The sequence below is a fragment of the Colletes gigas genome, unplaced genomic scaffold (genome assembly GCF_013123115.1).
Source record: "Colletes gigas isolate AHSC1104 unplaced genomic scaffold, ASM1312311v1 Colletes_gigas_Sc00017, whole genome shotgun sequence".
Lineage (NCBI taxonomy): Eukaryota > Metazoa > Arthropoda > Insecta > Hymenoptera > Colletidae > Colletes > Colletes gigas.
Window position 1 is genome coordinate 1,303,279 of NW_025106646.1, and position 27,265 is coordinate 1,330,543.

Sequence of the window (27,265 nt, forward strand, 5' to 3'; positions counted from 1 at the left end):
AATATTCCTTCATTACACCTTTAAAATATAATATTATATGATAGAGATAGCCTGGTACCCTCAACAGAAAATTGTCGTCCTTTACCATTTTTTTGTTTTAAAAAGAAGGAATAATTGCATCGAAACAAAAATTAATAAATATAGTAAATACATAGCTATGTTAATGCAATTTAATTTCATTTTGATCCAAGTATTTTTTCATAGAAGAAACAAAATTATAAATGGCCCACAATTTTCAGTTCAATATTCCAGCCAGTTTAATTGTGATATTGAAACTTTATTTGTTAGCAAGTGCTTCTCGTAATTCGTGGTATCTAACCCTCGAGCTACCGGTTAAGTGAATTATTGCTTTGAAAGACATTCGATAGAAATACACGCGCGTAGTGGGTAATAAAGTAAGCAAAGTACCAAAGACCATGTGCCCACGTTCCATTGTAGAGGCGTTAACGGTGCCGGCGTTATTTTCGCGTCGTATTCGCACGCTGGCATATCGCAAACCTCCGTTGTTGGTAGGATTTTCGGTTCCATGCAGGCGCCATCAGCTATTCTCATTATTAGAGACGGTTTTATTTCTTGTACGCATTCTAATTCCCTGACGAGGGTTCCGGTACCGCAAGTAACAGAACACTCGCTCCAAGGACCGCCTCTCCATCTTTGTAAAATCGAATGGTTTACGAGATTAATTTATTGACACAGAATTCCTTCCTCTACAAAATCAGAAACGTCCCAAGATTAATTCCATTATTATCATCCGTTACACAATCAATACTGTTTTAGGTTAGGCACATTTTGAATGTGCAAACAATTCTGTAAAAATTTATGGAAATACCATAAAATGGGTACTTCAAGGTTATAACACACGAATGTTAAAGAGAATTGAGAAACCTTTTTATCTCAAATGTCGAGGAAAGACATTAACCACATTTAAAAAAAATTACATTTACTGGAGGAAATGAATATAATATTATTCTTAAACTTTCACTTTCCTTTCAATTCGTTGAGATAGAAATATCGTATAAAATTCATAAGATACGGTAATAAAAGAATGTTAAGTGAGGTTATACTTACTTGGGTGGACATGGTGTAGTATTACATCGTATTTGAATTTCTCGTGGCTTTTCCAACGCGTGGCATCTTTTCTCAGGTACCTGTGTCTGTGTGTGTTCTCTTATACATACGTATTTCAGCATCTGGAAACCTTTTTTCGAAGAGAAATAAAGTCCACTCAATTTCCACGTTCTAAGCGAAATTACTTAAAACGACGATCTTCCAGAATTTTTTTTAGAAAACGAGTCAATCTTTTCGAAAATCTTAAATGCAATTTTATTCCCATATATTTAGAAGACGTTTTACAATTTTTCTTTTTTTTTTTCAAAATAAAAATATAGTACTCTAGCAAGCCTCTACGGTTCCACGAACAAAAAGAAAGTGACAAAATGGCTATCGATCAAAGAAAAAATTAAGATAAACGCGTACAAAATGGTCTTAACATTCTCGAAAAGTAGAGTAACTTTTAATTTCATAATTTTAGAGTGCATTTAATTCTTACCTCCGCCACAGGACCTGCTGCACTCGGTGTAGCCGCTCGATTTCCAAAAGAATTTTCGTTTCTTATAACGTTTTGGAACGTACGACGGTTGAGTTCCATCGATGATTGTGGGGCCATTATCTATTCTAAAAGATAATGAGCTCATTTTAATCACGTGCTTTGTATATACAGAGGTTTGAAAATTTTTGTTACGATATTAAATATTCAAATATACCTCCTGTGAGCTATATTCGGTGAAACAGGCTCGGTTTTACTGGCAACTGAAATTGAAATTACAAACCCCTTATTCTAATGTTGTTTGCTTTCGTGTACATGCAAGATTTGCAAGCAATAATACAAAATTGTTGAATAATTTAGTTAATCATTCATCGTTTCGATCATTAAATTATAGACAAATAAAAAACATGGTCAATTCAACACATTTTGTTCTTGAACACTAACCAAACGTTTTAAATTAAAATTTAACGAGTTTGATGATTGATTACATGACTGAATGAAAATGAAATTCCTTTTCAAATGTACACTATTTAATTTAGTGTGATTTTTATACAAAAGGAAAGGAGGAAATTGAGAAAAGAAAAGAAGAAAATGGTCAGTAGAAATAGCTACTTTATTCGAAAATATTATATTGAAATGCCAAAGAATCGAGGATTAAAAATGAATGTCTATGATCATTACTGCCAATTATGCAAAAGATTTATAGACTTAATTTAAAGATATTTTTATATTTCAATGAAATATTTATTACTACCTGTTTTATGTCCAAAATGAGGGTTCGTCGGGACGTTTACATTTCCGGGGATGATATATCGATACACAATACCTGGATTCGGTTCTTGATACAAAACCTGATTGGAAAAAACATCGGTATTACGTTATACATAATTCTTGACTTTATAATATGCCAGGTGCACTGAACGATTTCATATATTCCGTCTGTAATAATAAATTATTTACCATTACATCGACCGGTTCTTGCAATGGTCCAGTAGCGGAGAAACTTTCCAAGTTTTGTGAGCCTTGACGAAGGTAAACAAAAGTGGCTCCAGCCGCTTGATATTTACCGGACAAATTAATACTGTAATTTCCGTTGAATAAATAGGTACCATCCTGTAATTTGATCGCTGAAAAAATTCACACACGGTTAAGATGATTTACGGATTCAATTAAACTAAAACTTAACGGGTTTAACGATTAATTAAACAACCGACTCGCAATGAAATTATATCATTATTTGAAAAATACCGTTTCTGTAGTTAAGGGGCCTTTCTACCTTGTGGGATTAAAAAAATCGATATTTTTTTTTTTGCATTTTCCTTTAGTATGTAGTCTCGAAAATATGTCTACCAAATATTAAATTGAAATTCGGAAAACTAACGAAGTTATAGCCTGTTGAAATGTACCGCGCGCAGGTATAACAACTGGACATGAAACTTTAAAGCTGTTTTTCTCGAAACTACATTTTTCGGCACTGCGTGCGTGATAACTAAAAAACTATTCAAGATATCAACATCAAATTTATACAGTATCTTCAGAACTGGTCTCCCTATAGCATGAACTAGGATAATTGCGATATATGCAATACTTTTTCTTTTATTAACAAAAAAGCAACCAAATATATGAAAATATTCAGTATTTTTTCGTAAAATAGCTGCCATTTTGCCATTTTTTGTTTTTTTGAAAAGATCCTAGTTCATGCTATAACCACACTCATATATATTAAGAATATCGTTGGTTTTAGGATTTCGAATAACTTGTTCGCAAGGTATCACGTACGCAGTCGGGTGCCGTTCGTAAAAACTGTTGTTTGATGATCAACAAAAACAGCGTAATCAATAGATATTATGCGTTGCAAAAATTCGTAAATATAGCTAAATATATAATAAATGTATCTACAAAATCCGGAATTAATCGCTCTTTAATAACCCGCAAAAAAAAATCACAAAGAAACACGTATTTTTCATGCCTACAAGGTAGAATGGCCCCTTAATTTCTCAATAAAGAAGCTTGACTTAAAATTTAAGTTGGCTTGCGATTGACAACGTATGTGATGTAATTTTGTTTAATTAACCATTGAAAACGATCAGAATACAAAAATTGTTTTTAAAGCCTATTGAAATTCGTAGAATATTTTTAACGTAAACGACTCAATTTCTTTTAAAACGAATGTGAAATCGCAATATTTACCATTCGTAAAGAAATTTAATTTCATGGTGTGTTTTCTAGTAGCAGAAATGACACGTTTATAAGGTCGTAGATTAAAAAAGATCGGTATTAACATATTCGATCGTGCGTCCAGCTAATTATTTCGCACTCCGTGTCACGAGTTGAGAAGTATATCGCATAATCATTCGTGTAATGAAACGGAGAGTCATTCGCGGCGATTCAATACGGGAATTGCTGATTCTGTCAGTGCAATGTACGCGATACGATACATTAGAAATATAGACGAGTCATTTAGTGAGTGACGTACACATAGATTAACCGCTTTGAGCCTTTCGACTTTCTTCAATCGTAGTTTAACGATACATACGATTGATATTTGCGGTTATTACGAACTCCTGTTCGAAGAAAACATTTTAACACACTATTCCGTTTCAATTTGTCGAACAAAAACAGAAATCCGTGGAATGAAAGTTGTAGTATACTTTTTCTTTCTAAGCATCAACGAGGGTATAATTTATATTCTTTTTTTACAATAAATAATTATAAACCCCAACAATTTTTCTGCTTTCTCTCTTCATCATTTCCAAGAAATATTTATAGTTAAATAATTGGAAATTTCGTATACAAGCAGATTTTTATTTTTTAATTATTTATTCAGTGTCATAAAACAGGAATGAGAGGACTGTGAATATTTATAAACTCAGTTATTATTCGTAACTCATTACGAAATAGTCAAAGCTACATTATAAAATAAATTATCTTTGACTTTCCTCTTAAAAAACTAAATAAAATTAAAAAACGTTATTGTTTTGAAGCCTGTTCAAATTTATCTACAAACATGAATGTTCTAACGAACCAGCATGATATCACACCGTTAGAAATCAACGTACAAGCATGTTTCGTTCCGTTAATGTTGCTTTATTCTTACGAATCTCGACTTCTAACATAAATTTAGTGGTTCAATTTACATATGCAACACAACTTTAAGGACCGGCTAATAAAACGTCTCGGCCCACTGCGAATTCAATACAGAATAGCGAAATCAGTGTCAAGATTTCGTATTAACGCTGTAATTGATCACATCGGTAAAACCTTTGAATCGCGTCGCATTATTTCACACCTACCTGGTCGTTCCTTTGAGATCTAAAGAATAGCTACACATCGGAAACACGTTACGTTAATCTTCTTAGCGATCTACGACACGTCGATTCAGACGACGTAAAATTCCGATCGCGATCGTTTAGCGAGGAATTATGTTTTACAAGGGTCTCTATGCATTATGCAGTTTATGACTGTTCGATTTATGCGATCCGCGTTAGATAGGGCGCAGGGAACGACGCAATTTGTGCTCGTAATAAGAAATATTCATTTTCGAAAGTCATTCGATAATAACAAAGTAACGCATTAAGAGGCAAAAATCGAATATAGAATCTAGCACACGTCGATACCTAGAATTACTAGCATAAATGTCTCCTTTGCATTTGAATGCATGGCGAAGTTACAACGATAGGTGATCAATTTCATTTTTTTAAAATTAGGTATTGATTATGAGAGCGAATAAATTTAATAGCTCTTTTAATCGATTCCAACGAGAATTTCCATTTTAGATATATTTAGTCACAACATTTTCCATCTTCGTTTCTTCACAGGGGTACAAAAGTTATTCCTTAATTAAAACCATTTTCTGAAGAAGCAAATTTCATTTTGTTTGAACGATCGAAGTCGTTTTTTAAACTGGTTTCCATTTTTTCATTCATTGAGATATTTAAGGGTTCATGTTTGGATAAATTAGAAAGAAATTTTGTCAAGACCAGGTTAAGATGGGTAATCGGTTGGGGGGAAATCACGTATTTGTTGATTTTATGTTGTTTATGCGTCCCTATCGGGTTTTTAAATGGGGCATCACTTGCCTGTCAATATTAAAAACAATAAAAAAAGAACTGAATATAAGACAAACTAAGTTTCTGTTCATTTATAGTAAATCACCATTGTAGTGTATGAGTACGAGTGGGGAAGTAGCTTCTAGGTGTGTACATGTAAAATGATGTGACTATAGTTTTATAATATGTACAATTAATTGTAAATTTATCCATAACGAAAATCGAGGAATGTGACTGGGATTTCCAATATCTGAGTTAACACTTCTTACAAAAGTTTCGAATATCCATTACATCGAAGTACCATTTCCAAGCTTTACTCGTTCCAGAGTATAGAATCAACATACTTTAAATATTAACTCAGTCTAAATAAACTCAGTTTCGCAAGCATACGTTGAACTTGATCTCTGGGAAGGAACGCGTATTCAAATCGTTAATCCGAAAAATGGAGGAGAATAACGAAGTCGGTCGATGTCGTAAATCGAATCCCCTGACGCAATCTCGAACGTAACGCGTCAGAAACTATCGATGAATCGGTGAAACCAGATGCTGGGGAGTGTAAGTGCAGTGTATGATGTGCCTATCAATAGCAGCAGCACTTCATTTACAAGAGACAGCGTGTCACGTCCCATTTAGCACGCAACAGGAGATTAGATTATACGAGGGTTGACGCCGGGAGCACGACGACGACGCGACCGTACAGATTCCGACGATAGGAGATCTAGCATTGATAATAAAGAGGAATCGCAAACAGTCGCAGCTGATTGCCCACAATCGCGAACAATCACGGCGACGATTTGCTTACTGGCACAGTTCATTAAAATCAGTTTGTCGTACGCGAACGGGATTCCGCGTATCAGCTTTATTCAATATTCCAGGCAACCTTCGTCCGTTCTCATTTCTCTTCATTCGTTATGCGCTCGTTTCTGTTCCGCTTTATCGCCTCCTGGCACTTTCACGCTTTTGTCACCGAACGTGTTTGTTTCATAAATCTGGATTACTCGTCCATTTTCGTCAGGCGATCGGCGATGCTCGTTCGAATATTTTCTAAATGCATTAAGTCGGGGAAAACTCCATTACTTTCACGTTTCTTTCAAGATATTAACATGGTTCAGATTGTGCGACTTGGGTCAAATGTGTATCGGTTTATTTTATAATTTCTCGCCATTCGATTTCGTTCCGTTTGGCTTTCCAGAATTCGATCGAACAATTCGCTTGACAGCTTTATACAAATGGTTTAAAACTGTTTTCTGGTCAATATTTAGCTCTTGATCATTTCGACATTTGCTATGACAGTATCGGGACCAACACCGTTTACAATTTCAGCCACCTGGCTTGCATTTTCGCCTTTATCGAAGCAAAATTGCCTTTATCGAATTTTCTGTTTGTTAACTTCCATCTTTTACACCCTGTAACTCACAACTGAATCAATTCACCAAAAAACTGTGAAAGAATTTTTTTTAGTACGGAATGTCACTTTTCCAAGGACCACAATATATTACCACAGACATCTGAGTGAAAAATAATGGATTTTTTCCCCCAACCTAACATATTGTTCGACGTTCTTACCCAAAAAATTTTCCGTGTGACGCAATTGCGTCACGTTTAAAGCGACAGCTCCTCTTGGTACCGTGGCTACCAGATTGTAACCCCGTTCCAAGGTCGGTTCCGTGAAGATCCCATCGATCAGATGCCCGTTGCAACTTGAGAGACACTGCAATCATAATTACGTGGCAATCAATTCATTATACATGAGTTTACGGAATTTTTCTTCGAATGGAAATAGGCTTAATGGGAGGTCGGGTCGTTTCTCGAATTTTGCATGAATTATAGTGCTCTGCGCTGCTTAAAGAGGAGGATTAGCTACAGAAGGCACTTTATTGATCGGTTAGTTATTCGATACCTTAAGATGCAAACACGGTATATAAATTAGACATTCGGTAAAAATATTACTGTGCTGAATACACCATATGTGTCTATGGTATTCGTGGGAGCGGGAAAGAGCGATGCTCGATTAAGGAGAATGCGGACAGTGTTTGACCAGACTTATCGACGACTTTTCTTTCCAGCTGTCTGGAATACTTGTAATATTGTTGGCCTTTTTTGCGGTAATTAACTGTTACCCGTAGTAAATCAAACGCCGCTTATTAACGGAATGATTTATGGTCGGTCTAGTCGTGTATCATTTATCAGCATAATACCAGCTTTTAGAACAAAACTCATGAATTTTTCTCTTATTGCTAGTGAATGAAAACAATTGTACAAAATTCATAAAGCGTTCTCTGTATATTTATTCTGCTTTAAACTTCTTGAATAATGTTAATTAAAGAGAAATGGTTCAAACACTTACATTTACCCTCAAGTATCTGTTAAAAAATGCTCGTATAATTCTAGTAAAAAATAATTGTTAAAACTGAATTTTTACAACCAATTTAAAGCGTTACTGCAGAGGATTGACTTAAAATAAAAAAGAAATGATTTAAAAGTTAGAAGTGGACGATGAAATTTTATTGATAAAAGTTAACAGTTTACATCTTGCAATTGTCACGTTATAAAAATGATCGAGAAGCGTTGAAAAGATAGTCTTTTCGGGAAGTAGAAGCGACGCGAAAGCAATGACGCGTTTAGGCGTGAACGAGGTAGCAATCAGAACGTGGTAACAGAAATAATGGAAAGCGTTACGCTTGTTTTGTCGAGCACAGTGCTTGAGTTACAGTGCATTGGTATCCGTGATAAGTATCTTTGACCTTTTTTGCCGGATGGGGCACGTACCATGTTGCTGAATATGGTAGGTTGTTACGCGAAAAAAAAATATAAGCTACCGTGCAGTTTCGCTGTCTGTAAAGTTTCCACGCCGTTGTTCCGCTCGTTTCGTCTGAAATGATTTTTGTGAACTCTCTAGAGTAAAACTAAAGGTTAAAAGAAGTGAAAACAGTTTCTTACAAAATTGTGTATTTGTGAAGAAATGAAGAACGTGTCAAATAAATTAAAATTCATGAAAATAATAGGGACAAATATTTTAGAAAATGCAATAATTTAATTCTCATCCAAGTCGTAAAATAAATATAATTTGCTGATGGTATATTATGGAAAAGAAATAGTATCACAAAATAAAGAAATCGGTTGCTGTTTGATTGAAAATTTGCTTCTTTACGACATAGAACAGTGTTTTGTAATCATTTTTAATTCTCATAGAATTATTTCTTAAAATAACGTTTTTAAATATTAATTAAGATAATGGTTTTCTATTAATATTCCAGTGAATTTCTCCTGAAAAATTGAATAGTTTGAAAAATTTCCATTCTATAAAAAGAACATATAAGATACGAATTATTATATTTAGGGGTTGTAAGTTCTACAAAGCTCCTATTTCATTAATTCTATTAATAAAACTATGACTTTGCATAAAGATCCTCCTTGCACAAAGAAGATTTATTATACTCCAATAGCTGTCGTAATTTGAAAATATTGAAAAAGTAAAATTAAAAATTAATTAAATTAAATTCTCTTTTCACAGTTCATTAATTAAAAATTGTAACACTAAGGCTTCTCCATAACGTCAACAATGGTGTTTTGACAATGTTCGAATCTTAATCTTCCCCTAGTCGCGCATAGGTCCGACAAATCCATCATTTTAGTTTTAGTTGACATCTTGCCAACAGATGGGACCACGGTACCACAGGTTTAGAATCGAATCATAGTGTTATTCCGAAATACTAGCAAGCTTATTCTAATGAAGACTCCAAACGTGACAATTTCACGGATTATGTTTCTCATTTAAGATCGTTAGATCTTGCGTGACAAGGTAAATGCCCGTGCAGCAAAGCAAATATTTTCTACATTTACCCACAAAATAGACCCGTGCTACTATACAATCTAAATTGTTTCGTACTTCAAATATGGGGACGCAGGAACCCCAATGCTTTCAGCTTCTGATATTCTTGATTTTCCGGAAATGACAGAAAAAGAATTAAAAATTCCATTTCTTGGTTATCCTAAGAATTGATGCACCTCTAAATAAAATGTTTACGATGCAAGTTATCGATATACGTATAAACTGTCCCTTGTTTCCCACTTGTAAACACAAAAATAAAACGTTAAAAAATGGATCTATCGTACTCGATGCGTTCAACATCCGCCCTCGCGTAACGGAAGAATCATCTCGATTTATTTCTTCGGCTGAACGCTCTCGATAGAAAATACAAGCGAGAGCTATCGAGCATTCCGACAAGAGCGTAGACCTCTTCTGTTTACCCGTGCATCCCGAGCACAATTCGCCTATCACTGTCCAAGTTCCATTTGCCCCGCGCGTTCGTAAACGCTATTTCCAGAGGGATAATTAGTCAAAACAGAAGTGCTGTTTGCACACGTGGCTACTTAACGGCGTTCATTGAATCAACTAGATTCGGAATGGACGTTCGCGACGCGGAATTAGTAAGTCACAACACGCAAGCCCGTGACACGTGTTCGTGAAATTATGGCCGTCGCCGCATAAATTTAGCCACGTCGGCTCCGCGGACGTCTGCGGATCCACGGCTGGACTCTGTCGTCCCGTCTCCGAATCGCGACGGCCCACGAAGTGCACCGGGAATCGAGGACCGCTACGTGGGCGATCCTGGAAGTCGATGGAACCGATCGAGGGACCGCTCGTTTGGCCATCGACAGCACTTCGACGTGGAATTTGGTACGTGTGTCGTTCGAGGACCAAGCTGTATCGCATCCGCGTATTGACGCGGAATAATAACCCGATATTAATGACACGGTCGCGACAGTGCTGGTAGTTCAATAAGTCTTTAGAAAAAGATAGAGAAACAAATTACATTAGGTTGATTTTTTTTTATTTTTTGAAACGTTTCTCCAACTTTTTTAAGCTATATGAAAAGTAAGATTTTGGAATGTCCTCAAAATCTGTTTGGGCGATGACCTCCTCGTCCTGAACTATTTGCCCCCCGACCATTTTTTTAAGTTTGGAAATAAAAAGAAGTCACCAAAGGGGCCAAATCCGGTGAATACGGTGGATGTCGTAATAATTTGACCTTTAATTCCACGATTTTGGCCATGGAAACTGCGCAGGTGTGCACCCTTGCATTGTCATGATGCAAGAGGAAGTTGCTTGCTTCGATCGACAATAAAAATGAAACCATGTGGTGGATATAACTGAGACATTGACAGCTGTCTAGTGAGTCACGATGCTTACTAAAAACAAACCATTTTCTAAGGACTTATTGAACGACCCTCGTATTAATGTTCCAGCCACGGCGCCGTTATTCATGACTCCGGATCGCTAACGAAACGGAAAATCGGTAATTCCTGGGAAAGAATGCTTTGTCTCGTCGACGAGCGTTGATTTATATGCACGGGTAAATTGTCAATCTATAAACAACGTTACGAAAGATGGCGAAGGATCGCGGCGTCGCGAGGGACGAGGGCGCCTCTTATTCACGCGCTCGATGAAGCTGAAGAAGATTAAGACGATAAGAAATTGTACGTTGCGTACAATGCGTAGTTCTCTACGTGGGTTAGTGTTACATGGGCGTGGAATCGGTATATGGGACGCGAAAGAAGCGTATAAATTACAAGGGAAGACCACATGGCCGCGTAGCGAGCGAGTGCTTTGATGGTGATTCAGGTCGGATCTGGAACTTCGTATCTATTACTACCGTTTGATTGGGTGATTAATCACTGATGGATTTCTTGAATGCTCTATTCTATTTCGGTATCGTAGTTTCGCAACTCGAGGATGCATCACGGTCACCGAAACGTCGAGAATCTTCGTTGGTGACTGCGGAAACTGTTGATCGATTTATCGAGATCGATCGTGTAATTAATTAACTAATTGGTATCGTTAACATCGTATCAATTTTAATGTTATGGTTACGCTGTAACCAGTTATTATCGGTGACGAGGGATTAATGGACGGTGCTTTTTCAAAGACTTTCCGCTTGTTTCGTTTCGTTTAAATTGTTTTGCGAGAACAAGAGTCCCGGTCTGACCGGAGGAACACGTGGATCGTGCAAATGGATTCTATCATCTCTTTCAACTTCCGTTTAGTCTGTAGTGATGTACGAGGTCTTGCGTTATCTTGTTGGTAGATGACCCCTTTTCGATTAGCTAAAACTGTACGTTTCTCTCGGGCTCCTCTGCAATCCGTTCGAACGATATCAGCGAATTTGTCACTGGGAAATTGTATAATGGATTATTGCCAAGTATATTTCAAAGATTCCGGGTTGTTTGATGAATCAGATATAACTATTAATTGGAGACGTGAATTTGCTTCTCTTTGTGCGATGAATTATGTCAAGCGTCTTAGGAAAGCTTTCAAATAATATGGAAAGTAACAACGTTGTATTTGTGCATTTAATAATTAACTACCACAATAATAATAATTCCTTCATAAAGCTATTAATAAACTTTAGGTATTATTTAAAGCCTGAAGAAGTACTCGAAGATTTGGAGCACCAATCGATCTTTTACTAAAAATATAATACTAACATTATTAACCCCTTGACGTACGATTTAATTCCAAATAATTTTTCAAGCGTATACTCTTTAATTTTGTTTAAATTTGTTTTTACAAGGAATGACCACGAAAGAGATTTATTTTATGATTACTTCATTATTGTAAAAAAGTGTTGATTTTAATATACAAGACTTGATGACAAGTGAGTAGCCTTATGATTGTGAAACTAGTAACGAGTCAGACTCGTCATTGTACGTCAAGGGGTTAATGTCAAATAAAAAAGTTCTTATACTTTGTTTGAAGCTTTCGAATTTTACTTGCTTCGGTGAATTTTTACAGATTGTTTTATGCATTCGAACTTGCTCAAACCACGTCAAACCTAAAAGATCCCCGTGTTCCATTCTATTATACTTAATAAACCAAGACTTTGAAGAGGACCTCGATTGATATTTTTTCGTCTACTTGCTCTGTTACCTCTGCAAGTATTACGACTTTTAATTACTCGATATAACCATTCCATTCGTAATAGTAGCCTAACGTCTCTCATAAGCAATTCGTTTCACAAACTTCTCACTTTCCTAGACAACACGGTAAATTCGAAATTGGAAATACAAAATTATGAAAACGGTCCAGGGGTGCATAGCATAATTTCATAAACTTCTCACTTTCTTAGACAACGTGGTAAACTTGGAACAGCAAATACATAAGTACGAAAGCCGCCCAGGGGTGTACAAAATATACCCAGTGTAGTGTAGCCAAATAAAAAATCTTCGATTCGTCGTCTAACAGCGTGCACCTTTGTGCTTGATAATCGCTAGAGCTGAACGCAGCGCTGTTCCGTTCTGCGACACTTCTTTTTTCAGTAAAAGCTAATCAGTAACGTGCATATAAAGCCGCGCCCAAAGTGACACTCCTCACTCTGATTGGATTAACCCGGGATGAATGTCAAGTTGCTTGTTGCTTATACACGCGCGAACGATCGATGTTAATTGTATGAATATCGCATGAGCGAATTTATAAATCGAGCCGAGGTGAACAATGAGAACCCTACCGCGGCTCTCGATTACCGTTCGATAATGTCAAACGACGTGAAACAGGTCCCCGGATCGCTCGATTATTAACGACTGGATCGGGTGTATCATACGGAGTGCCGGACGTTAACGTTATCTCGCATCGATGGTTATCTAGGATTTGTATTTATGACGTCGCGTCTTGATTTACAACTCGGTTGGATTATAATTACGAAGAAATTTATGGAATCCCTTAATTACGTAACGATCTAGTACTAAACGTCGACGACGATAATTCGCTTAAAGGGTTTTTTTCGAGCGGGTGTACAATTTTCTTCAACAACTTGTGATTAATAGTGACACGTCAACCCCTACTGTCTGCTTAATCCTCGTACTGCGGAGTCTGGGTCCATTTTGACCCGTGTAAATTATTGTAGAATCGTATCGTTTCAGGTTTCAATGAACAGCAATGATAGTAGAACACGAATTCGTGAAAGTAAACCATAACGATAAATAATGAATTTACGAATGCATTAACGCAGAAATTAAATTTTTTTTTCTCGATCGTTGAAGTTATTTTAAATTTGCGCTTCTGAAATTATTCGTTTCAAAATTAAACGTTACGGTTTTCCTGCACCTCTGCACCTTACGAATCGACACCCCCGCACGCGCCTGGGTGGGCGTGAATCGCGAAGGACTGACCCAAGATGGGCATCTTGAACGGCGATTATGGTTGCCACCTCTTTTAAGAATTTTGTATTTAAGATCATGCGAAATCCAGGACATCGGAAGTACAGTTATTAAACACGAAATAATTTCAGACATAATTAATTGCGACACGACCTCTTTCAAGATACAATGGAAAGAATTACGAGCGAACAAAATTACTGATCCGTTTTACGATAAATTTTTTGGGACATGCTCTTACTTAAGGCATCTTAAAATTTATATAAAAAAGAAAATTTAAAATATTTTGAAAATTGTATGAAATAATATGGATTCTATTGGCCTATAAAATTTGAACTTTTATTTATAAAATAGACATACGTTTTGGTTAGACAATGTATGAAACAAATGAACTATCAATCGTAAAAAATAATGAAACTAAAATTAGAAGTAAATAGAAAAATTTGATACGAATGAAAATAAAAAAAGCTTGTATGGTTATTTTATTTTTTATCGTTGGCTTTCTATCACAAATCGTATGAATTTACCTAGCACCCCTCATGGGTGTACTAATTTTAGCCTTTCTAGAGCAGCCCTTGAAAATTCCAGTTTGCTAGACTTTATTTCAAGCTTAAAAAATTCCTTAATGCAGTCAACGCGTTGCAACTTTATAACGAGAGAAAGAATTATTGCATGATTCTGTGGTCGTGTCGTAATTACTCAAGCAAAACGAATGACATGAATATGAGGCTTAAGCCGTTTGCACCTCAAGAATGGGTGAATATAACATAACGACAATATTGATTGATAGTTGCACCCATGCATTATAGGCCAGGCTGAGTATTTTTAGACTTTGCTACGCAGCTGTACCTTAAAAATTCGACAAATCTACATAGGGTAGCTGTTATAGGGAAAGTTGCTAAATAAAAGACAAACTTTATTTAGAAGGGGATACCAAAGAGAAAACGTCCTTACAATCGAAGATAAGGTAGATCTAGCAATCAAACATGTCCCAGTTAATGAATACTTGACACACTTATTTTTAATATTAAGAAAACAGGTTGCATATTTGCATATTATTAATTCTATACTTCATCTCTGATTTCAAACATTTCTAGTGCTAATTACATAAATATCTATGTTTAAAACACGTTATATGAAGAGTGATTTCTTTATTTATTACTAAGAAGTATTATTTGCTATAAAATTTTATTTATTTTTTAGACCAAAATAGGAATCATTTTGTTAAATTTTATTGCATCTAACAATTACTGGGACTCATTCCTTTTCCAATATTACAAAAGGATCTACAAGCCTAACACATTTATCAAAAGTATGAAGATCAACTAGACCAAGGCCATTGAGGATTAACCTCATTATACTGCACATTGCTACTCGACTAATCGACAGTTTTTATTTTTCTGAGCAAACTTACAGACATGCACTGTCTATGTTTCAAAGAGAGGGTCAAATTGACAAGGTGTGAAATAGTGCTGTCCATGGATGAAATCTTTGACGCGTCATTGCTCCCCTCTTCAAGCTGCATTTTATTTGCATAACCTGTACTATTTTAACGGAGACCGAGTGGAGGAAAGTCTCTAACCTTCACAGTTTTTGTTGGATAGCATCGATGTAAAAGTAGTACTGGTATCTGGCGTGATGGATGGTCAGGGAAGTGGCCTTGAGTGGCTAAGTGAGTTTCATCCGACTATAGCCGAGCCTCGTTGAAGAGTTCACGAGCAATTAGTCTCTTTTCCCCTATTCTTTTCGACTATTTTCCTCAAAACTTGTTTCTGTCGCGAAGAAAGTACGTCCAATAAACATTAAATAGACGTAAATAATCCCCGACAATTTCACCGTGATTCTTGCAAAACAAAATGTATCGATCACTTTCATCGTTACTTTCTCGCGGAAAGGAAAATCTGTTTTCCTCGAAAACACGTGATATTTGTTAAATTTAAATTTGAATTAGCATCACGATCGACTTACTAGCTTCCTAGTTTAGAAATCGCGTCAGCGATGTTCAATTTTCCAACTCACATTGCAATAAAAGATTTCTCTGGCAATCACATAGCCAACCGACGATCGTGGATCCATTTTGCGATCGCACAGTTATAAAATGTGCTAGAAATGTCAGTACATTAACAAAAAAAATAGCAGATGTGCATTTATGGTCGTGCTAATGGAAATGCTTTGGTTGCGCAACGTCTTTCAATGGAACTCGTTATTTCCTACAAAAAAACAGGCTATTTATGTCGGAAAAAGCTTGAAAGTTATTTTAATTTCAATATTGTAAAGTGTCGTAATTGCCAGTAGACAAATTTTTATCCAATGCTTCGCTTACAATGAACAGCAACTCTACTACTTATAATTCTGATATCAAAATATTTGTAACACAAATATCTTAATACTCTATTTGGTCCATATTTTATACAACGAACAGTTTACGAGTAATTCGTACTTGCAGATTAAAATCGAACACCTAGTATAATAGCAGGGGTCATAAATGTTCGAGGATCAAGGGTCTGAAACGAAAGAACCCTATACGTTCGCAGGACCCGTAGAATATATAAATGAAAGCACAACGGAATAATTTATTGCAACGATAGAGCGTGACATAAACGATGGACACAGTGACCCGTATAATCTGCGCGCGTGCTCACCGAGAGTCGTTGGTTTCGCGAGTTTTTTTTTTTTTTATAGAAATACATTTTAACCGTCTGCGAAGCATAAATCCGTGAAGGCGTTAAAGTGCATTAAATTACGCAAGTCGCGTTAACTTGTAATAACCGAGTCATAATTCTCGCCGCTACGTTTACAAGTGGGCCCGCGCGAACACACGTCAGGTGTTTACACTGCGATAAAACAACCTGCGTTCACGCGTACCTCGTGCTCGCTTTGGGCACCACGTGTATAGTTGATTCAAGTGAACAGCGCCTTCCGGATGGCCTAGATAATACACCAACGTCTTTGATATGATTCGTTTCGCGCAGAAACCAGCGACCCAACCGATGAAATATAGAAACGGGAAAACCATCGCGATCATGGTCGTCGAAATACGATGATTTCTCGATCAAAACTTAACTGGTACCGTTAGATCATTTGCAAGAAAGATAACGAATGGTTTTGTCATACATATTCTTATGGAATACGTGAATAATGAAGAAAACAAATAGTAGAATTAATATTATCAATTAGGAGCTAGAAAAGGCAAACAGAATATAGGATGGATCGTGTTGTGCTTAATTACAGAGATGTAAGAACTTTCAAGCACTATGACACTATGTATTACGAAGCATTTAAAAAATATCGAATAGTTTTGACATAAATATTCTTATGGAATACACGAATAATGAAGAAAACAAATAGTAGAATTAATATTATCAATTAGGAGCTAGAAAAGGCAAACAGAATATAGGATGAATCGTGTTGTGCTTAATTACAAAGAAGAATGTAAGAATTTTCAAGCACTGTGACACTACCATTTAAAATCTACAAAATTCTGTCCTACGTTGGAGGATGAAATGCCCCAGCGTTGCACGAGGATCGATCTTCAGTTTTTTCGAGCTAATGGATTCCACGAAGTGGGTCACCATAGATTTTCCCACGTTAAGCACTGGTGAATCATTTATAGATGACGTCCGTGTCATTCGAAGTCCGCTTTAACGCGTTGGTCTGCTTTTGTTGTTTCTGGCACCGCGACCACCCTCGAAACTTTCGACTGTGAACTCCACGCTGTTCCTTTTCGATGATCTACGGTCACTCCCACTCGTATTCGTGCACTATAATGGTGATTCGCTTCGCTAAATGAAACAAAAATCTTGCTCCTTGTGATAAATCTATTTTTTTATGCATTGAGATATTTAAAGGTTCGTGTTTGAATAAATTAGAAAGAAAACGTGTCGACGGCCGTGCTGCGTTCGAAACACCGGTTCTCGGGTGCTTAGACTAAATGAGTAGGAACTTCTGTAAAATATTGAATATATCCAACATCTACATTATGTTATTGTATTTTGTTACCAAATGTAACGTCTGATAAATGTTATTTAAAATGGAAAACGGTTCTCGCGTGCGGTCATCGACGTCAAGCTGCGTTGGCCGCGGTCAAATGTAGTATTCTGGGATGGGTGACCGTTTGGAAAAAAGATTACTAAATAATAGAAAATGTTGCATTATTTGTAATACTATTTGTTCATATTATACCTTCTATTTCTTGCCTGTTAATATTATAAAAAATAAAAGTACCTAATACTTGGCATTATTGAAAGCTGTTTATATTATACTTAGGTTTCGTAATGGGGCATAACTTAAAATTAAAAACAAAATTACTTGGTAAATAAAAGTTAAGTCACTATAATAAACAACATTACGGTAAAAATAAATGGAAAAAGTTCAGAAGAAACGAGTTTCTTTTCACTCGTAGTGAATCACCATTATAGTGTAGGGAATACGAGTGGGAGTAACTGTATATCATTCCACGCGTGAAGTACTCGGTTCGCGCACGAAGACTGCCTTTATTGCAAGGGAGGACATTAAAGATTCGAAAAAAAGAATGGAACGAAAGTTGCGCGCGAAGTCATTAAGATAAGCGGCTAATTAATAATCGGCTTCGAAAGGGCCAGGAATGAATCATCCCGGTTCCACGAGGAACGCTCCACGGGTTCGGCATTATGCTCCGAATTCTTGACAACGGGGATTAAACGGCTCTAGTGACCACGAAAAGAACGCACCAAGAATAAACGTCGAACTCGATTTTGATGCTCACGTGCTATCGGGGCGATCTTCTCGATGTCGCGTCGTCAGAGAGACACGAAGTCTGATTCGTTCGTTCGCATTCGACGCGGCCTGTCTGCTTTTGATCACCGAATTCGCGTCTTTTTGCTCTGCTTGCTTTATTCGAGCCAAGCTACAGATGCCCGGTGGCGGTCGAAAGAAAGTTTAAACGTATACCACTTTAGTGCATATTATTTCCTTTACACACTGTATATGGAATATTGGTTGACTGTGTATTCAAATGCACTTAATTCTATTCATTTAGAGGCGAGCTGAACGTATTTAGAATGGAATTCTCGTAGAGTATAATAAAAGTTATACTACAAGTCAAAGGTGGCTACTAAGTGGGTATTAAGAGAATTATTAGCGGTGTATTGGAACACTTGTTAACCACTTTGCGTACGATTTAATTCCAAATAATTTTTCGAATGTTATTTAATTTTATTTGAATTTGTTCGTACGAGGAATGGCCACGAAAAAGAATTCATTTTACGAGTATCTCTTGAATGAAAAATGCGTTGATTTTAACATATGAGACTTGATGACGAGTGAGTAGACTCATGATCAAGAATTTGAGACGAGTCAGATACGTCATTGTAAGGCAAGGGGTTAAAATATGAAGGGATGATAATGGTATACATAAAGAATCTTTTCAATTGTTAGGTTTGGGATCATCTTAAACATGTGTTTATTGCAAGCGAATACAATGACATAAAAGTGTGTAAAAAATGTAAATGCATGACTAAGATATAGTTAAATAAACTACAAAAAAGGATCACAACGTTAGACGTAGCATTTGCTTCAAAAAAATTCATCATAATTATCAAATTTCGCTACTGCCATAGAGAAATGTCCCCTTAAGGGCCTATTTAAAATTGCATTTTTTGTGCATACTATATTCATTTCTTATTTGCTTTTTAAAACGAAAAACGAGTGTGTGTTACTTGCTCCTTTGCCTGCTGTAGTAAACCGAAAGAAGTCGTTTTGCTATCCCCAAAAATCTATTCAATTCTTGCAAATGTTCGATCTTTATCGAGGAGTTGTGTGGTTTCACTATTTATTTACTTCTTAAAATGAAAAACGGTCGTGTGTTCCTGGAGTGAAATTATAAAAATGAATTCCCTGCTGTACTATGAAATTCTAGAGACCCATTCGATCGTGTCTAACAGTTTTGAGAGTCACGGTAGAATTTCGCGATGCACGTGACCGCGGTTGATCGCGAACTATCGGTTCTGCTTTTGCGGCTCATCCCTTTCTCATCATGCGCATTACGAGCGGTACGTGTAACCGGCGCCAACGATCGAGGGAGCAGGTTGCAGGCCGCCTCGGGTCTCATTGCTCACGCGGGGCAGATGGATCGCCGACGAGGCGCGAGTTAGACGCGCCTCTCGACGCGCTTCGCCTTGTCGGACCACCGTGAAAAAGCATTTCGAATTCGACGCCGCGGAATCCGGTCTTATCTGTGGAAAGGCAATTATATCCGGCACCGGGGAACAGGTTGAGAGGCGTGAAAAGAGGGACAGAATTCCGCGAAACCGTGAAACGGTTCTACGAACGTTCGCCGTAACATCGGCGAACGATTTTACGCGCGAAATTTTACTTTCCGCCGACGTTTAAGAATTTTTGCGAACGCTGGCTGCGACGGATCGGATTCGTTAACGTCGTGGTTCGCGTGCTTCGAACTTTCCACTGACCTCCTCGACAGAGGAAACCCTTCGACCACCCCCTAGAGTACAATTATTATTATTATTTTTTATATGTTTTCAAACTGGAGTTTCTAAATTTATGGATCAGTAGTTCGTGTCTCGGTTGACTTTGAAATATGTTGGAGATATTATTAGAATTTTTGTTTATTATACTAGTATATTAAATATGTCGATTTCGTAACGCAAGAATGAGTTCTATTTATTTTATCGACTCTTAGTTTTGCAATGTTTGGATTATGTGATTGCGTATTAAAATTCTGAGTTATGCACAAAGAAATTCGATATAATTAGATTAAATTCTATATATGCAATTTCTAATTATAGCATAGTAAAATTCTTAGATTTATTGTAACGATTCTTTAACTGTGTACTATTTTATTAAAATCTTTATTCCGAATTATGTACAAAGAAATTCGATACAATTAGATTAAATTCTATATATGCAGTTTGTAACTGGGGATTATATTGAAATTCAGTATAATTTTCAGCATGGCAATTAGGAACAGAAAAAGAAGGAGAAATATATATTTAAAAATATTTGTTTTTTAATGAAGAGATTAACGATTAACCGATCATTGAAAAATGAGAAAGAAACAGAGGGAAAGCCTCCGATGGATACTTGAACCGCACGTGACGGTTGGTCGACGTGAAACGAAAGTATAGTGATTGCAACCTGCGCGATCATGACCCTGCACTAACCGTGTGTCATGACGCAGAAGAAGAAACGAGACACGAAACTGATGGTCCATGAATAAGTATCTTCCTACTGACAGTCGAGCAAGCGCGCGTAAGAGAAAATTGATTACGCAAGGTGGAAGAAGACTTAATTGAGACCAGAGTTGAACAAATTTTATTCACCAATAATAAATACAAATTCCTAATTTATTTGTATACTAACTTTCGTTATTGTTTCGTTCGTAAATTAGAACATATTAACGAATTTCCCAATCAATAGCAAATTTAGAAACGAATCTAAAATTTGTATTCTTTATAAGCGAATAAAGTTTAGGTACACCATAAAAGAAATTTAACAGAGAAGTTTCGTTCTAATAAAAATTGGAGTTTGATATTGTATAGGATATTTGTTGAGAAATTAAAATCTATTAACATATTTCTTAATCAAACACAAAACGAACAAATTTGTATTCTTTATAAGCGAATAAAGTTTAGGTACAACATAAAAGAAATTTAACCTACAAGTTTCATTGTCATAAAAATTGGAGTTTAATATTGTATACCAAATTGACAGTACCCGTCAAAGGAAATTAGCTAAAATTTTAAAGAAATTTAATGGGACGTAAAAAAAGTGACTCAAAAATATGGCGTCTGTTAGAGTTTGACATTACAATTCAAAATACATATGTTTACCTCGTTATAGAGCTATAAAGACGTTGGAATGGAATGCTTATTTTAAATGATAAATGAGAAGGGACCTTCGCAAGGAAACCATTTTGCAGGAAGGTACGGAGCATTTGTAATTTATTACAATGCTTTCGCCCAAGAACACGCGTTTGGCGCGTGACACGAAAACGAGGAAATACTGCAGGAGGCATAACTTCCTGGATAGATCACGCGTAACTTGTCCACGGTGAAAGATACTCTGTATTTTTAATTCAATCTATCAAACTATCATCTCACACGCTGAGCACCACCTCTGTTCGCGGATGAGTTCCTTCAACTTGTCAGCGTCGAATATGGCCGTCGGTTCTCCTTTTTCGATAGCGCGTAATAGGTTTTAGTGGTTACCACTTCCTACTGTTCGATCTTACCGATAACGTCTACGAAATAATTAAAGTAACACTGCCTACATATTATTATATGTAGTACTGGACATAGATCTCTAACTACCTATAAAAGTATTTGTATCGCTCATTTTCGTACCTATCTTTATTTAGAATTATTTATTTGTCTGTATACAAAAGACAGAATAAATTTAACAATATAGGAAACTCTTTATTTAGGAATATATTGTTCTTTATGTATTTAAACAACCACATACGAGTCCAACAATTGATTTAATAAATGACTTTTAAAAGAAACTATATTAAAAGAGAGGAAAATTATAATTCGTTTGAACAAAGTATACCTTACACAGAATTTGGTGAAATAGAGCACAGGAATTGTTTTATGTATTTTTAAAAGAGAAGAGTAGCAAAAATTTATTTTAGTAATCGAAGGGATAATTTCCTCATCCTCCGCCTTAATCCATATTTGCTTGCAGTAAGCAATATTTAAAAGTATCATGTTCTACATATGTGTAGAATTTAATACATTTGATCAACGGTTATTTCAAGGCTGTGTTAGAACAGCTGGAAATTTTATCGACATATGTAAACGTATGGTGATGAGACTACATTTTTAATTTCTAATAATACAGACGAATTTTCTCATTCTTCCTCAAAGAACTAAAATAGATATGTTACAAGCCTAAATAAAAGAATTATATTTAAAAAAAGTATAGATTGTAATATAAAATAATGAAGTACGATGAATGAATTATTTGCCAGAAGACATGTTTGTAATTACTCGTAATTTATCAGGATATTATTTAAAATTGCATCAATCATTTATTAACAAAACTAAGACTTTGAATAAAAAGCAAACAATTATGCGTAACAGTTAAATATTACTCGTCGTCACTGACACTATTAAGAAGTTCATGTGGCGCTGTCGAGTCAATGCCATTGTTATTGGTGCCGTCGTAATAAATTTTGCCATCACCATTTTTATCTAACGACGCTTGTTCGTCCTCACGCATCAAGATTATTGAAAACACAATATTTGTGGAAGCCTCGTTGAGTTATAGACGCGTCTTTCAACAATGTTTCGCAGCTGTATGTGCGTTTGTTCAACATTGAAAGTGGCATACCTTTTGTACGCGAATATAATACACACACGCGTTTCACTGTCGAATAAAAAATGAATAAAAGTCGTGTATATTATACTCGAGATTTTACAGTAATTCAATATTTTGTATTACAACCCATTTTGTTTGTATTTCGAAGCTATTTTATGTTACAAATTATCACTTTCATATTCATCCGTGACAGTTCCACGTTCACACGTTATTAATTTTCTTCCGTTCTTGTATACAGACAAATAAAACATTTCACGTTTCTATAGCGTCAATATGGTTTATAGAAATGGTCCTAGTTATAAACACATGTTTTACACATGCTTAAAGTACAATTTTTCAGCAATTAATCATCGAAAAACATTAAGTTTGGCGTGAATGCCCTCTCTCGTATTTGTCTAACCGAAGAATGAGTTCTATACCGTGAAACATTCTCGTATCAAGAATCGTTGAATCATAACTGGCTGATCGTTGACAACCTTAAGCAATAACTCGGACAATATGACAATGGCTATCAATTCGCGTGATTGATGAACGGAGCCTGAAAGCCTGAAAAGAAAGACACGAGAACGCGATTTGGTCGTTGAATTTGGATCAAGGATGAAAGCTGGGACCGTGGCTGCTTCCTGCAACACTTAAAAGCGGCGGGAATCTACACACGCTCGAATCTGTTCTAATGTGCTATCTGACCGGTCTAAGAATACGCGTTACTCGCAACATTTAACCACAGGAATGCGTTCCACGCAATATGGAACTTCCTAGATAGACCTTGGACATCGCGGACGGGTTTCTGCTCATCCGCGGAAAGAAAAAAATCGTCGTCGTTCGTTCGCCACAATTAAACGACGCAATTTACGAGCGACATTTGAATCGTGTTAATAAAACAACGTCTCGTTTGCTTGTCAAACGGGGTAGTGTCCGACTAACTTTTTTTTCTAACGATCGATCGTTCTCAGTATTGCAGTATTTTCATACTAACGAATACCAGTGTTTCGATCATCGCGATAACAACTATGATTTATGCTCTTAATGGAATGAAACTTATGTAAATAAGAGCCTTTTAAGTTCAGATCGCTCGTGGTACTACTATTTATAGGTAATTATATCAGGGGTGGTATTGAGACTCAAAGTGTTTTCAAATATGTTCTTTTTTTTTAAAAAAATACAAACTATACCAAAAAATAAAAACTGAAAATTATATGTTTCTATGAGAATTATACAATACCACTTTCTGCAATTTGTTAACCTTCGAAGTGGAGTCTGGGTCCATTTTGACCCGAACCTAAATTTCATTTATTCCTAAACAAAGGACTTCTGATTTCTTTTACTAAAACTATTCATTAATCGCTTTACAAAATTTTCCTTGTATAATTTTTATTTTGTTGTTCCTCACATATTACATCTTTCTGCATTAAAGTGTTTTTTCCCCGTTAATGAATGAATAAAAAACCTTGGGATTCTAAAATAAGCAGAAAGCACTTAATAGTGACAGGTTTGATTGACAGTAGAAGCATGTAATTTTATGACAATTAACGAGGGAGTGGTGGATGCAGGCAATAAACAGCCTCGACGAGCCTGTCGCCATTTTTGGTCAGATCGGTACAATGATTCCGTTGCTCCGACTTTTTATTTTCCTCCTCGCCGCGAACGTCATGACACCTTTTGTTTTTGCAACGCTGACAACTCATCGCCTCCGCAGAAAACATTGTTGACTTTTTTTTTTCATGGTTTATTTTATCGCCGGAATTCCTTTTACGTGTAACACGGTCCACGGGCCGTTTCTGATTCATACTACTTTGTTGTTCGAGATTTATCTGCGGTTTGCGCGAAACCAAGGCCCGTTTCGCCAATGTACATTTTCGCTATCATCATTTTGTTCGTCATAGTTACTAATGGACACGAAAAAAAACCGGTTTAAACGGGACGGGTCGTACACTTCGTGTCCATCGTAATTTTAAAACACAGGCGTTCATTAAGGAGTACGACGACGACTAATCTTTCGCGGCCACTGGGACCTCGTTAGGCGGTGAAAATGGTAATAATAACCCTGATTAAACTAATAACGAATATGGCCGACGATTCATTAGCTGCTCGACGGTGAAAACATCGCTGAATTTAACGAACACGCAGCGACGATTTGCTGAACGCGTCCCGTGGCACTTCGAATTCATTTTACCACCCGTTCCTAGTACTCGAACAGTTAATTGCTCCGTAATATTAATTCCAACAATATACGGTCTTCGATGAATAGAGAAATGGACCCGAAGCAATGTAAATGGTCAAGCAAATTGTCGAAGGAAGGTTTTTAAGACTTGTACTAATTATTATTAAATTCTGTAATTTTTTTGCAACTCGAAAACAAAATGAAGAAAATAGCTCTCTCATAAACAGTGCTATTTATTAAACATAAAGATTTAGATTCTCTTCAATATGTCGAGCGACCAAGAAAATAATATTGTTTAGTAATAATAATATTTTATCGCGTTTTACTGAATTTTATTCTCAATATTATTTTAGAATTATTTTTTCTCCTTAATTATGAATTAAAATTAAAAATTAATGGAGCAGTGGCTCTAATTGTACTTATTGTGCTCTGGTAAATTTCTAATTGCTCAGAATTTCACTTATTTAACGAAGCATCGTTGAGGAATTTGTACAATTATCAGTAAAGTTAAATAGAGTTATAAATAAAGAATCGCGTGTTATAAAATTCCGAAAATACAACAATTATCCAGAAGCTAATAAATGGTTCTAGGGAAGGATAATGAAATAGTCTGTCTCTCGTTAGGTTTGTTTGCACTGGTTTTTGAATCTGACAAATTTCACTTAATGAATCATCGCTGAAGAATGTAAATGGTTATTGATATAAGAATCATGTGCTCCAGTGTGTCAGAAGCAAAGAAATTACTTGGCAGCTGGAAGAAGGTTACAGAACAGGATTATTCCACGATCTGTCGCCCTCTAGATTTGTTTTTGTCGATTTTCATTTGATCGAATCTCCATTTTCTCCGAATTTTACTCCGTAGAAAACATCCTTGAAAAATTCCGGATGATTATATATTATAATATAAATTTAGTAATAATAACATTCACTTGTGTTTTATTCAATTTTATTTCACTTCGAAATTTTATTTAAACTTCACACGTTGACTGTCATGGTGGTCACCGGTGACCGGCACTTTGAACGTGTTGCAATATTGTTTAAAATTGAAGAACCCTAATACTTGTAAAATTGTAAATAACGCTTTTAATTTAAAATATTGTAGAATAACAAATTATCGAATATTTCTACGTTTCACGCTATAATTTGAACAAATGTTGAGGACATCTTAGACATGGAAAACCGGTGTAATTCATAAAGAATGCGTTTCAATATCGCAAAAAGAGCTTATAAAACAGTACCATGGCTTATCACAGTTACTTCTGTCGTTCATTATGTTCCCCCACAAATACAAAATGGCGTGATATATCCGAGCGAAGTTCTTAAACAATCCGATACGTGTACTTCTTAAATACCTGCTGTAACAATAAATTACGAGGCGGACAAGAAGGATCGAGGTTGTACTTTTCGTTGCATACATTTACAAGCAGGACAGGGTTCAAGTATCGGGCTCTAAGCGTAAATGGTGCAGTACCAGTACTCGAAACTTGAAAGAAGAAACTCGAGAGGAACTCCTACTCGACGGTGTCAGGAAAAAATACACCGACACGCTTTCGACGAATTTTAGTGACACGCACGGATAAAGAGATGCTCCCAAAAAGAGTTTCTTATCATCGTGACACGAAGGAGACACGGCCGTGTAATACTTTTTATTGGCCCGTGGTGGTAAGCTGCCAAGAGCGAGACGCTTCTCCACGGCTCTCTCGGTTTTCTCGCGCGACGAAAAAAGAAAACAACCACGAAAGATCGAAAAAGAAGAAGAAGCGAAAGGGGAAGAAAAAAAAAGAAAAAAGATGGCTCTCCAACGTCCGTGCTTTTCAGCATGTGCTGAGAACGAACGCCTGAACTGGCTTGAACCACGAGGCGCCAGATATCCTGTAATTTGTCTTTCAACGAATCACTTTGGATGACGACGCGGGACAACCATTTTTGTGGAGCGTATAAATTATAATATTCGTATGCGACACGAACGATAGCACCCTTCGTAATTTCTTCCTTGGGCGTTAGACAGTTTGGGTGCCATCGAAATCGCTCGAATTTCCA

At 36.3% G+C, this 27,265-nt stretch overlaps 1 protein-coding gene across 1 annotated transcript in view; it reads right to left on the reverse strand.

Annotated features, from left to right (window-relative positions):
• LOC122400313 (thrombospondin type-1 domain-containing protein 4-like) overlaps positions 1–27,265 on the reverse strand; it is a 49,573-nt gene that overhangs the window by 6,556 nt on the left and 15,752 nt on the right. The window contains exons 3-9 of the mRNA XM_043401707.1: positions 7,162–7,306; positions 2,507–2,673; positions 2,301–2,397; positions 1,764–1,809; positions 1,550–1,674; positions 1,069–1,198; positions 409–652 (exon numbers count right to left, since the gene is read on the reverse strand). Coding sequence (XP_043257642.1) covers positions 409–652; positions 1,069–1,198; positions 1,550–1,674; positions 1,764–1,809; positions 2,301–2,397; positions 2,507–2,673; positions 7,162–7,306 — 954 coding nt within the window. The remainder of the gene's footprint in view (positions 1–408; positions 653–1,068; positions 1,199–1,549; positions 1,675–1,763; positions 1,810–2,300; positions 2,398–2,506; positions 2,674–7,161; positions 7,307–27,265) is intronic.